The sequence below is a fragment of the Mandrillus leucophaeus genome, unplaced genomic scaffold (assembly GCF_000951045.1).
Source record: "Mandrillus leucophaeus isolate KB7577 unplaced genomic scaffold, Mleu.le_1.0 Scaffold258, whole genome shotgun sequence".
Taxonomy (NCBI): Eukaryota; Metazoa; Chordata; class Mammalia; order Primates; family Cercopithecidae; genus Mandrillus; species Mandrillus leucophaeus.
Genome location: NW_012102676.1, coordinates 2,663,707 through 2,677,891, shown reverse-complemented (window position 1 = coordinate 2,677,891; position 14,185 = coordinate 2,663,707). Strand labels below are relative to the sequence as shown.

Genomic DNA, 14,185 nt, shown 5'->3' with positions numbered 1-14,185 from the left:
TACCTTGAGAAAAGAACTCCAACCAAATAAAAAAGCTGTATTTTTATGTTTCCGTGTGTTTATGCATATGTAATATTCTAAAGATAAATAATGATTTTGAAGCACATTCTACAACAAAATGAAGAATTAATTATAACATTATACTCATACCCATATTTAATTCTCAACTTTAATTTGTAACACGTACTGTATTTCTCTTCTCTTTTGTGGTGCCAATTCTCAGCATATACAACTGCCAAGTGAACATTTCTACTGTATACCCCACAAAATTTTATATAAATAGATTCAAAATGGAATGAATTCTCTGCTTCCATATCTTCCTTATGTGCAGCTGACTTTGCAAAGACATCATTCTCTACCCAGTTGCAAAAGTCAAAAATGTGGATGTCATTTTAGACTTTTTCCTTTCCATCACTCTCTTACTCTCTCACCTTTTCACCTCTAGTGATATAAAACTTTCAATTTAGGTCAAAGGTCCTACTCTTTGTTTTAAAATTTTGTTTCTTATTCTATCTACTCAGGGTACCCCGTTTCTTTTTGGTTGGTTTGCATCTATTTCCTTGGCACGGCTTTATATTTGCTAATACTTCTTCCCAGTGCTGCTGCTTATGCCTGTAGTCTCAGCTACTCAGGAGGCTGAGGCGGGAGAGCTACTTGAGGCCAGGAGTTCCAGGCTGCAGTGAGCTATGTTTGTACCACTGTATCCCAGTCTGGGTAACAGAGCAATATTCCATCTTTAAAACAATAAATTTAAATAAAATTAATAAATTTGCTAGCACTTCATTCTGGAAATCACCCTTTCAAAATAACGGCTCAGATGCCCCTCATGCAGTCCCCTACACACAGTTCTCAAAAGTGGCCCTATCTTAGAACTAGTACACCACATTGCTGTTACTTGAGTTTTTCTCACTACAGGTTCCTCTTAAGCCTGCCATAGAGTAAATGCTCAACATATCAGTTTTTTAATGAATCTATGATAGATGGTCAACATGACCTGAAAATAAAAGTCTTGTCAATATTGCATTCTCAATATTCAATTTACCTGTAAGTATATAACATTATAGTTATCACTGCAGCCTAAACCTGACAGAGTTACTGTTTTTGTTTCTTAATCTCCCTCAACATTAGTTTCCTTCCCTGTCAAAACCTTAGGTTTCTTGTGAAGATTAAGCAAGATAATGTTTAAAAAGATCTCAGTACATGAGGCCTAAAACAGAAAATAGAAAGTTCTCAATATTATACTACTGATGATGATACCATCAGAATTTGAAATATTGTACTAAGTTAAATCATCTCTCTTTTCACCCATATAAAAGCACACATACAGTCCTAAAATGATATTTTGAGTTGGAACAATATTTTCAGTTTTTGCTTTTTTCTGTTCATTATTTAATTGTTGAACAAGGAAATGCCAGAGGCTATGAGTCCTCATTAGAACTATTAGCATACATATCATTGAATAAACTCATTGGGTTAAAAGAAAACAGGCACTCTCATATGCCAAAATTCCCTAAAGAGGAATACATTACACTTAAGGTGTATCTGTTCAATTAACTATTAGAAGGTGAAGGCCACCAGAAACTAGAAATACCTCTTCTGGAGCCCATCATCACTTCTTACCTTACACAGGTTTAAAAAGTAATTACGTGCTATTTAATACATACAGTAAAGGGTACAATAAGTAATGATTACATAAACATTGAAAACACTAAATATTATTTCAAAAGCTATCATATGTCTTATAGTATAATTTGAAGCTGTATTAATAATATGCATATAACTGTACTCAGTGGCAAAACACTGAATGGTTTAAACTGCAAGATTATGATAATTATATTTACTAATATTTCATGTTTCTTAATAGTGCTACCTTATTCTAAATGTTTAATTCATTTCTAATTGTTAATTTCTTTTAAGAAGTAATAGCTCCACAAATAAATTACATACATATATATTATTTTACCTACTGAATTAAATAAAAACACTTAAATATATTCATCCATTTTCCAAATTCTGCTTTCATTTCAGAATAAGCTTGATAGTTTTTAGACATAAATTAATTTGCATATAATAATATATATTATAATACAGGAGTATCGTGTGTGTATGTGTATACATATACACAATTAGCAGAAATACAAGTAAATAATAAAGCTTTAAGAAATGTTGAATTTGTTCTCAGTCATGTCTCAGGTTAATAGCAGCACTGTCCAACATAACACTGGGACAATGTAGGAACAGCAACCTAACCAGGAGAGAACATGAGAGGAATGAATGTAATGAAAATCAATTACCACAGCTAGATTGCAGCAGGGTCACTCAGCTTAAAATCTTTACCATTAGATATGAGTACAGGGATTTTTATGACTAAACATGAAAAAGGCTAGTTTAAATCTGTCTTCTAGCCAAGCAAAAGTAGAAAGAGGCAATAAATAAATCTTGAGAATTACAACATCTGCAATTCAGAAGTGATTCATATAGATGAACTCTAAACTGCAGTCCCCCATTTAACAAATATCTTTTCCCTACTTCTTGTATGTATCTATGCTCAAGATTGTTAAATAATGATGTGTAACTATTAATAGGATTCCTATACCCAAGAAGATCATGATTTTTAAAAAGATAAATCAAATCCACTAAATATGCCAGCAAAAGATTTTTATAGAAAAGAACAATGCTATTTTACTTTTATTATTTTGATTTAAAGCCTGTAATCACTCCAGGCTAAGAAACAAAATGAAAACATAATTAATATTTATTTTATATTTAATGATATGATGTTATAATGACTGAATCTAAAAAGTCATAGAAATTGTTGCAAATGAAAATCACATAAAGAAATGCAACAACAAATTTGTATTAAAGTGTGTCCCATTTACAACTATTACTTACCTCCTCAGTTTACACTAACAAGATTTTCCTTGCCATTAAATTGTTGTTAAGAGACTAATGATTGCCAGAAATTTACAAAAATAATGCTAATTAAGCTAGGATATCCTATAGACTTACAGTGTCAACTTTTCCAAAATATGAAAATATATGCTTATAAAAAAGAGGCTTCAAGTCAAAAGATTCCCTGAATCTTAAGTGAACCAAATGATTAATGGTGGAATGAAGTACTTTCTTCTAAAAATACTAAGCATAATAATAATTACTGCAACTGCATAAAGTTCTTAACACAAACATTGATATGGTTTGGCTCTGTGTCTCCACTCAAATCTCATTTTTAGTTGTAATCCCCATAATCCCCATGTGTCAAGGGAAGGACCTGGGGGGAGGTGATTAGATCATGAGGGTGGTTTCCTCCATGCAGTTCTGGTGGTAGTGAGTGAGTTCTCATGAGATCTGATGGTTTTATAAGGGACTATTTCCCCTTTGCTCATTTGCTTCTCTCACCTGCTGTCATGTAAAACATGCCTTGGCTTCTCCTTCACCTTCATGAATGTAAGTTTCCTGAGGCCTCCCCAGTCATTTGGAAGTGTGAGTCAATTAAAACTTTCTTTATAAATTACCCAGTCTTGGGTATGTCTTTATAGCAGTGTGAGAACAAACTAATACAAACACTGTGCAAACAATTTATCAGTTTAGCACAAGAACCTACAAGGTACGCACTATTATTTTCTTCGATGAGGAATCTACAGCCAGTTTTTAAGTAATGTGCTCAAAGTTACACATCTGTCAAGAAATAATCCCACTGTAAAGCATATTTCTTTGTTAATAATCTCTAGCAAATGGCATCTTCATTTCCCTAATTGCTAAACTTGGGCATCTTGATACCTTGCTTTCCCTAAAATTCCTAACCAATCCACTGGTAAGTACAATTAAACTGAGCCTGAATATGTACCTCCAGTTTGTCTACTTGCCTGATTTACATCATGCAAGCTCTAGTCTACTCACTTTATTATGTAATTAGAACAGCTATAATAGAAGTTCTCATTTGGAGAACTATAGTTCTGCATGTTTTCACATTTTCTGACCAGTTTATTTTCTACCCCCAAATTAATCTGTTTTGAAAATGTGTCAGTGTGTTACTCTGCTTCTGAGACTTTCAAAGCTTCACTTTGCATGCCAAATTCAATCAAATAAAACCCTTAGAACAACAAACAAATTCCTGCATTATCTGGCTCCCAATTATCTTTCCAAAATCATAATACTCACCACCCCTAATTGCCCACCACTGCATTGCTTCTTCAGCAACCCCACCTGCATTCCTCCCTTCAGTCCTTGAAACACAGAGAGCTATTTCTCCTCCTTCTTATATTTTAGGTCCAGCTTAAATGTTACCTCCTCAGAGAGACCTTCTTTCCCATCTAGCTAGATAGTTCATCCTATTATTCTTTCTTCTGATTCCTTGATATCATTTTATAACTATATATTTCATTATTGTTTGATTTATTGTCCATTATACTCAATGAAAATGTAATCTCTAGAAGGATAGAAGCCACTTGTTTATTTCCTCACTGTATATTTAGTACCTAGAACAGTGCCAACACATATCAGACACTCACAGAGAATTCAACACTAATAGATACTTTGACACATGTCCTTGCCTTTATCCATTGTTAGTACTTTGTATGCGGTTTCACAGGAATGATTAGAGTATGCCAAAAACGGACTTCTTTATCAAATTTGACATTTAGGCCATTTGTTAATTTAGAAACAAAAATCAAATTACTAATTTTCATATACATCAAATATATGTTACCGAAGATTATGGCAAGAAGACACACATATTTTCTTTCTTTTCAATCAATGCACTTGTATGAACACTGGCAAATACAAGTATCTTATCAGAAATGGTGACGTCTTTATTCATTTCTTTAGATTTCATGAACTCTAATGCAACTCATGAAAATACTCCTTAAGTATATTCTTACTGAAAATCCCAAATAGATTACATACTAAGTTCTTGATTTAGTCAAGCATGTACATAGCTTAGAGCTAGTTGGTCAGATATTCATGGAATTGTTCTCCAACTTTGCTGTAAATCAGAGTTACTTAGGGACTTCGTTTAAGAAAAAAAAATCATCTGCTCAGTTCCCAACTCCAGATATTTCCATTCAGCACGTCTGGGGTGGGGTCAGGCCACTGTATTTTTAACAAGCTCTCCAGGGACTCTGTTCACCTTGTCTTAGTAGACACTTTTCAAACTTCTCTAAATGAGCTTTGATGCTAAAAATATTTAGCATTCAAGTCCTGTTTCTTTACCAAAGTCTGGTGGTGTTTCGTGATCTTATCTGGTGGTGTTCAGTTATCTTCAGATAAATATAGCCTATTAGTGACTCTGCAAAATGTTTTAAGACCTCATCTCAAAATATTCTCTCTTGCTTACCCTTCTCCATCCACGCTATTTCAGTTTCAGTTTCTTGAATACGTCAAGTACCTTGCCACCTTTGGGCTTTTGAACTCGATGTTCCCTCTGCCTATGAAGTTCATACCCAGCTTTACATGGCTGTGTCATTATCTAGCTAGTAGGTTTTTTTTTTTTTTTTCTATGTCATATCCTCAGTGATGTCTTTCCTTACAATGATCATCTGTTTACTTGTTAGTGTAAAGTCTCACATATGATTTTATGTGCCACTAAAAGTTAAGGTATTTTTGTTTTTATTTTGTCAACTCTGTATCCAAAGTGCAGAGCACAGCTGGCTAGCATAGAGTGAGTCTTAAAAACTGAGTATTATTTAATGTATTCACTCCTGGGAAACTAATTTGTTAAGCCTTTCATTTTTCCTTTGTGATTTTACCACCAAACTTATACATTAAAAATATAAAAATTAAGTGCATCCATATGTACCTTATTTTCTAACAAAAAAACAAAACAAAAAATAAAAACAGATAATAAAAAACAAAAACAAAAACCAGAGATGTTTGGAAACTTGCACTCGTCTAGCTTAAGTCTGTAATTAATACCACATTAAAACCCAATACCCATGGTCTCTTTGACCACTATTTGTTCTTCTATCCAAGACTATTGCTCAAAATGATATATTATATATACCACATCTGTTATATTCACTGAAATCATATGGTTTTTGTTTCTTTGTTTTTTTTTTTCTTTTTGTTTTGCAAGGGAAAAGGGTGTTGTGTACTGTTTCTGCTTTTGTTGTTGCAGCTGCTTTACCTCCTCCCCATCGCAGGCATCTCGCTAGATCATTGCCAGTCCCAAGAGGCAGAATTGCAACTGGAGGATGCTTGCCTACATTGGCCTTTTCTGCAGAATAAAAAAAAATACAAATAAGGAAAATTTCAAATTCAAATAAAACAATGGAAATAGAAAGATAGGCTGATGACATTAAATGAAGGAATTTCAATAGGTACTCATAAACAAAACATAATTGTATTTTTAAGATATATACCATAATGAATTATGGATAATTTGTAAACATTTGTAGCAATTGATAAAACACAAATACTATTATTCACAGAACGATGGAATTTTCAAAACTCAGGCAAGAGAAAAGCTTTTTAAATATCTTAACTGAACTAAAAATTGTTGTGTGTCTTGTCTCAATTACAATCCTCAGGGATATTATTATATACAGCATAAGATTACAATACAGAGACACAACTAGGATGGATGTGTAGGTTCCTATATAAAGTCCTTTTGCAACATCAATTCCAGGTACATTTTACTTAGAGGAATAAAATATTTGCAAACTGTTGAATTATAGAAGTGAGTAAATTGCTAACAATGTCCTTGACTTTTTCCCACCCATGGTGCTGCTTTGTGTCAGAGCAAACGGAAAACAACGTTAACAGCTGGAGTACACCGAGATCAGCAGGCTTTCCATGAGATTAATCTTTACATCACATAATGCTTTGGGTTCAGAGCAGTAAAGATCTCTGCCGCTGACATCCCATATGCTTTGGCTTGAATCATCGCATGCCTTGAATTAATCTCACAAATGTATATTACTTTCTTTTATTTTTTCTTCCTCCTTAGCCCCTCAAAATCAATGTATGTATGTGTGTAGGATAGAGGGGCTAGATAATGTAGGGATATGTCACAATGAAATAGCCAACGACAAGATTTTGAGGGCTAAAACAAGCTAAGAATTCCTGCTATTTTTCCTCTAAAATCCTTACAAGTCCTCAGATACTTTTCCAACTAACTCATTAACTTTTGTAGTTCTTGAATTCTGTTGTCTTCTCAGATAAAACATGTAAATACCATCTACATTGTTTAATGGAAGGCCAGATCAGAATTTTCACTGTTGCTTTTTAAATCAAATATTAGTAGATTAAAGCTGTTAGATCCTTATCAAAAGTGTTGCCAACATGTATTTATTTTTAATTTGAATATTTTTAGCGTATGCAAAGACAGAATGTTATCTGCATTGACTAAATAGGTGTCTGTTTCAATTTATACAGAAGGTAAAACTTCTTTTGAATCAATTCGTTCTATGAAAGGGCCTGTTTTAAACAAAGAATTGATCAATGCAGTAACTGAAATGAGACCAAAGAGAGTCAATATTTGTTTTGGATTTATTTCCTCATAAAGGCCTATTCATGATCTCTTCTTCTAACTAGTAACCAGTTCTGACAACTGACTATATCTGAAAAACCAAATAATTTTCCTGAATTTATAGTTTTTCTTGTGCTGCTTACTTACATTGTCAGTGATGTTCTTGTGTTGTTTGCTTATAAAAATCGAGCTTTTTCAACTTAAATAGAGAGGCAACATAGAATAAGGTTTAACTGTGGGTTCTAATCTCAGCTCTCTCAGTTCACAACTATAAGACTTTGTTGTAGTTATTTACTTTTACCAAATTTTAGGTTCCCTATCTCTACATGGGATTATTAATACTATCTGTGTCATAGAGTTGTGAGGAATAAACAAGACAACATGATGAATAAAAATTAGCTATGATGATGATGATGGTGGATGATAACGATATGAATGTATACAGAGGGTAAGATTTTGAGGGTCCATGTTTTAATAATGTAAGAATATTAATTTGGCACAGACTTTATCACAAATACTAAGACTGCTCCTTCAGTTCCTTGTCTGGGGCACACAAACAATCTGATTTCCTAGAGCCGTATTTGAAAACAACTCTGAAAATTTGGTAAACACTGTAAGAAGTGGATTAGAAAGGAAGGATTTCTAGATACTTGTAAACTATTTTGCCAGTTAAATTTTTGAACTATAGAATAATATGTTAAACCAGTAAATAGTGCACAAACCTCCAGATGTCCAATTATATCACTGCTTCCAAAGATAATGATACAAGCAATAGATACATAGATGAAACAGGATTTAAAGCTATTGCTCTCTCCCCAGTCATGTTAAGTATGTGTCTGCATTACCTATGCAATCCAAAACCCAGCCCACGGTTCCGTCTCCACCACAGGCTAACACTCTGAAGTCAGGGACATCACGGAAAAAGTTTAACCTGAAAAATAAGCATGTTATGGCACATGATTAATAGTTTAAAAATAAGGTATTTTCAGTTTTGTATCATTAGCATTTTACCTGATGAAATACATTTTTATTTTATAAAAACTAAAATATCTCAATCATAACTTACATAGCTTTAATCCTATTTTATAATTATATATTCAGGATTCTATAATTTAAAAATATTTTGTAATTATATATTCTAGATTCCATAATGAATATACTCTATTTTTCTTTAATAAACTCTAAAATTTTAAGAATAAAATTAGCAAATCATAATAATTTTCATTAAGATATTCTCCTAGATGTGATTTGCAGTTCACATAACCCAGAATGACATATACTACATTATTTCACTTAATAAATTTCTTCAATCCAAAATTATCTTTTGAGTGAATATATAAATGTGACAGTTATGTCAGTAAATATGTCTTTAACAATTTTGTACTTTCTCCATTACTGGGAGAAATTGATCAGACTGCAACTGGGGTTCTAGCCAACTTTTCTTTTGACTGAGAATCTGCAAGTAGGAGTCAGGCTTCACCTTGTATTTTGACCTGGCTGACAGCGTTTTCCATCCAGGAACACTCCAGCCTAATTGCTGGGTCAGCTGCCATAAATACCCACTGCTTCTGCTGTTACTGCATGCAGTGTGCTTAATAATGCAACCTACCTTGTGAAAAGCAACAAAGGCAGGTAATGTAGCCAGCTATACAGTCATAGCCTACTTTATTGCAATAAAAAATTGAAACAGGACAGAAATTTTGGTATGTGTCCCTACAACTCCCTTGTCCCAAAGATAACAACTGACAGTGATATAATATGCAACTATCCAAGGAATTTTTCTACGTACTTATATATACAAATATTCATACATGTCTGTATTACACATATATGTTCAACATGAATAAAATTGTGCTATACATACTGTTCATTAACTTGTGTGGTTTTATTTTAACTTCAAATATGTCTTAGAGAACTTTGTGTATCAGTGTATAACATATGCAGATGTCACGTGTGGCATTCTGTGAGATTATTATTTTTTAGCACTGCATCATGTTTTGTAATAAGTGCACACACTACAAGATACAATAAATGATTTCTTTTTATGAATTTTTTAAGCTTTTTCTGGTGTCTCATTATTACAAAAAAGTGTTGTATTTAACATTATTTGAAGAACATTTGTGTAAACATGCGCATGTGTTTTGAAGGCCACTCTAGAGAAAAATATTCCATTACATCATTATATCCCTCTGAATGGCTCCCACTGTCAAATACGCAAGGGTCCATTTCTTTGCAACCACAAAACACTACATATGAACAACTTTATGATATTTCCGTAATAATGAGTGAAAACCAATGTCTTTTTATTTGTTGTAAAATCACACTTCCCTGTTTACCAGTGAGTTGAACATATTTTTATACATTTCCTGGAGATGTGTAACCTCTCCTATGCAAGGAACATTCAAAGATGCACCTTTCTTTCTATTGAATTGTCTTTTTATTTTTTATTTTTATTTTTTGAGATGGAGTTTTGCTTTTGTTGCCCAGTATGGAGTGCAATGGTGCAATCTCGACTCACTGCAACCTCCTTCTCCTGGGTTCAAGCAATTCTCCTGCCTCAGCCTCCCAAGTAAGCTGGGATTACAGGTGCCCGCCACCATGCCTGGCTAATTTTTGTATTTTCAGTAGAGACAGGGTTTCACCATGTTGGCCAGGCTGGTCTCAAACTGTTGACCTCAGGTGATCCATTCTCCTCGGCCTCCCAAAGTGCTGGGATTACAGGTGTGAGCCACTGTGCTGGGCGAGTTGTCTTTTAATAATACTTTACAAACTCTTTGCATATTATAGCAATCTTCGCATTTAAATTTGCATCATTTAAAAAAGTTTTGTCAAGGTAATACCAACACTGCATAAATATAATATAATATGTATAAAAATTACTAAAACCCATCATCTGATTATAATATCCATGGATATTTAGAACAGGAAACTTTCATGCATTTTCTCATTTATTATATTGTGGATATTTAACCTTTGTGAGACATGTTGCAAATATTTTCTTCGGTTCTAATGCTTATTGTTTTGCTTATACTAATATATGTACAATAGAATAAACACATACGTACCAGTTGCCCATTCCAGGAGGTAGAACATTTCCAATAATTTACATATTTCTCTGTTTTCTTTCCCTATAGCACTGCTCTTTCCAATTTACAAAGGTGAGCGCTATTCTGAATACTGAGTTACCATGTGTCTGACATGATCGGTATGTGTCTTTCTACTTTTCCCAGTTAGCACTGGTACTCAGATTCATTTATGTTGTAGCTGAAGCTTTTTCCACATGTAGCTGAAGTTCTTTTAACTCCTACTGCTGTGTTAAATACCACTTATATGTCTTTTAAAATCCATGTCAATGGGCATTTCAATTGGTTTGCTTTACATTCTTGCAAAAAGTGCATTCTTGTACAGGCATACCTCATTTCATTGCTCTTTACTTTATTGAGCTTAGCAGATACCGCAGTTTTTACAACTTGAATGTGGCAACTCTGCTTCTAGCAAGTCTATCAGTGCCATTTTTTCCAACAGCACATGATCACTTGGTGTCTGTGTCACATTTTTGTAAGTATCACAATATTTCAAACTTTTTCATTATTATTACATCTGTTATGGTGATCTGTGAAGTTATTATAGTAATTGTTTTGAGGTGCCATGAACCACGCCCATATAAGACAGAGAACTTAATCGCTAATATTGTGTGTGTTCTGACTGCTCCACCCACCAGCCATTCTCCTGTTTCTCTTCCTGTCCTCAGGCCTCTCAATTCCCTTAGACACAACAGTATTGAAATTAGGCTAATTAACAACCCTACAATGTCCTCTAAGTGTTCAAGTGAAACAAAGAGTTGCATTTCTCTTTCAATCAAAAGCTAGAAATTATTAAGCTGAATGAGGAAAGCATGTCAAAAGCATAGGCAGGCCAAAAGCTAGCCCTTTTGTGCCTGTAAGCTAAGTTGTAAAAGCAAAGGCAAAGTTCTTGAAGGAAATTAAAAGTGCTACTGCAGTGAATACACAAACAAGAAGGCGAAACATCCTTACTGCTGATATGGAGAAGGTTTTAGTGGTCTAGACAGAAGATCGAAGGAGCCACAACATTCCCTTAAGCTAAAGACAAATCCAGAGCAAGCTCCTAACTCTATTCAATTCTATGAAGGCTGAAAGATGTGAGGAAGCTGAAAAATAGTTTGATGCAAGCAGATGTTGGTTCCTGAAGCTTAAGGAAAGAAGCTGCATAAACAGCAAATGCTGAGGAAGAAGTGGTAGCAAATTATCCAGAAGATCTAGCTACAATTATTGATAAAGGTGGTACACTAAACAACAATTTTTCAGTGTAGACAACATAGCCTTCTAATGGAAGAAGATGCCATCTAGGACTTTGATAACTACAAAGGAGAAGTCAATGCCTGGCCTCAAAGCTTCAAAGAACAGGCTGACTCTCTTGTTAGGGTCTAATGAAGCTGATGACTTTAAGTTGAAGCCAATGCTCATTTACCATTCTGAAAATCCTAGGGCCCTTAAGAATTATGCTACTCTACCTGTGCACTATAAATGGTAGAACAAAGCCTGAGCGACAGCACATTTCTTTACAGCATGGTTTACTGAGTATTTCAAGTCCACAATAGAGACACACTTCTCAAAAAAAAAAAAAAAAAAAAAAAAGATTCCTTTCAAAATGTTATTTTCATTGACAATGTACCTGGTCACCCAATATTCTGAGGGAGATGTGCAAACAGATGAATGTTGTTTTCATGCCTGCAAACAAAGCATACATTCTGCAGCTCATTGATCAAGGAGTAATTCAACTTTCAAGTCTTATTTAAGAAATACATTTCATATGGCTATAGGTGCCATAGACAGTGATTCATTTTGGGGATCTGGGCAAAGTAAATTGACAACCACTGAAAAGGATTTAATAATCTAGGTGTCATTAAGAACATTCATAATTCATGGACAGAGGTCAAAATATCAGCATTAACAAGAGTTTGGAAGAAGTTGATGCTAAGCCTCATGGATGACTTTAAAGGGTTCAGGACTTCAGTGGGGGAAGTCACTGCACATGTCATAAAAATAGCAAGAAGTAGAATTATAAGTGGAGCCTGCATGTGACTGAATTGCCAAAATCTCATCATAGAATTTGAAAGGATGAGGAATTGATTCTTAGAGATAAGCAAAAAAAGGGGGTTTCTTGAGATGGAATCTACTCCTGGTAAAGATGCTGTGAACACTGTTGAAATGGTAACAAAGGATTTAGATTATTACATAAATTTAATTGATAAAGCAGCAGTAGGATTTGAGAAGACTGACTCAAATTCTGGAAGAAGTTCTACTGTGTGTAACATGCTAGCAAATAGCATCACAAGCTAGAGAGAAATCTTTTATAAAAGTAAGAGTTCATCAATGGGTCAAATTTCATTGTTGTCTTATTTTAAGAAACTACTAGAGTCACATCGCCTTCAGCAACCACCATTCTGATCATTTGGTTCCCATTAACATCAAGGCTAGACCCTCTACCAGAGAAAACATTATGACTCCCTGGAAGCTCAGATGATTGTTACTATTTTTTTGCAATGAATTATTTTTAAGTTAAGGTATATACATTTTTAAATCATAATGCTATTGCAAATTTAATAGACAACAGTATAAACATAACTTTTATATGTACCGGGAAACCAAAAAATTTGTGATATTCACTTTATTGTGGTGGTGTGGAATCAAACTCACAATATCTCCAAGGTATGCCTGTACATACTTCTTAGTGCTTAAGGGCAGTGGCCACTTTAGAGTAATGCATATTAATATGCAACTTCACCAGATAAGGTCAATGTTTTTCACAAAAAAGTTGCACCAATGTACAATGGATGTGCTCTATTAAATCCATTCTCTTTAACACTTGTCACACTTTTTCATTTTATTTATTTCTTACTTTCATGAAATGCCTATTTATCCTCTTTGTTTCTATTATCTATTCCTTTTTACCTTGTTGGTTTGTAAAAAATTTTTACATGTCTTTGATTTTAGTCCTTTTTTGATAATTGTTTTCAAATATCTTCTACAAATTTAAAGTTTCTTCTTTTACTTTCATTGTAATGAATAAGAACTTAATTTTAATATTCAATTTCATCATCCCTTTGATAAGTGGTTACGAGTCTTCTGTAAGACAAGCTTCCTTACTCAGAGCTCAGAACTCACATATACTCTCTTAAAATGTCAGTTTTACTTTCGACATAGAAATTCTTAGTTTGACGTGGTGTGAAGTACTTTCTTTTCTTCCCTCCCCACTTTCTCCCATCTCCCCTTTATCCTGGCCTCTGGTCCTCCCTTTTTTCCTTTCTCACTCCCTTTCATCCTTCCTTTTAGCTATAGTGCAGCATTTTTTTTTTCTATTTATTTTTTATCCGTCTTTTCATTTATTGAATAATTCAATTGTCTACTACGCAAAGTCCATGATAAATATTACTTCCACATATGAGTACATTTCTATCTGTATTCTCTATTGTGTTTTACTCACGACTTTGTCCATCTCTGCACTAGTATCAAACTCTCACAATTACTATAGTTTTCCAGTAAGTCCATATCTCAGGGCATGAAGAATCTTACCAATTATTTCTTCTTTTATTTTCTTATCATTTAAACTCATCATATTTCATAAAAATTAAGATAATAGTAAGAAAAACCAATCATGATTTTGACTGAAGTTGCATTAAAAGTATATATTAATTTTGGA

At 33.7% G+C, this 14,185-nt stretch overlaps 1 protein-coding gene across 1 annotated transcript in view; it reads right to left on the bottom strand.

Moving 5' to 3' along the window:
* Positions 1 to 14,185, bottom strand: part of DGKB (diacylglycerol kinase, beta 90kDa) — a 773,008-nt gene that overhangs the window by 437,842 nt on the left and 320,981 nt on the right. Inside the window, exons 18-19 of the mRNA XM_011983975.1 lie at positions 8,311 to 8,396; positions 6,122 to 6,211 (exon numbers count right to left, since the gene is read on the bottom strand). Coding sequence (XP_011839365.1) covers positions 6,122 to 6,211; positions 8,311 to 8,396 — 176 coding nt within the window. The remainder of the gene's footprint in view (positions 1 to 6,121; positions 6,212 to 8,310; positions 8,397 to 14,185) is intronic.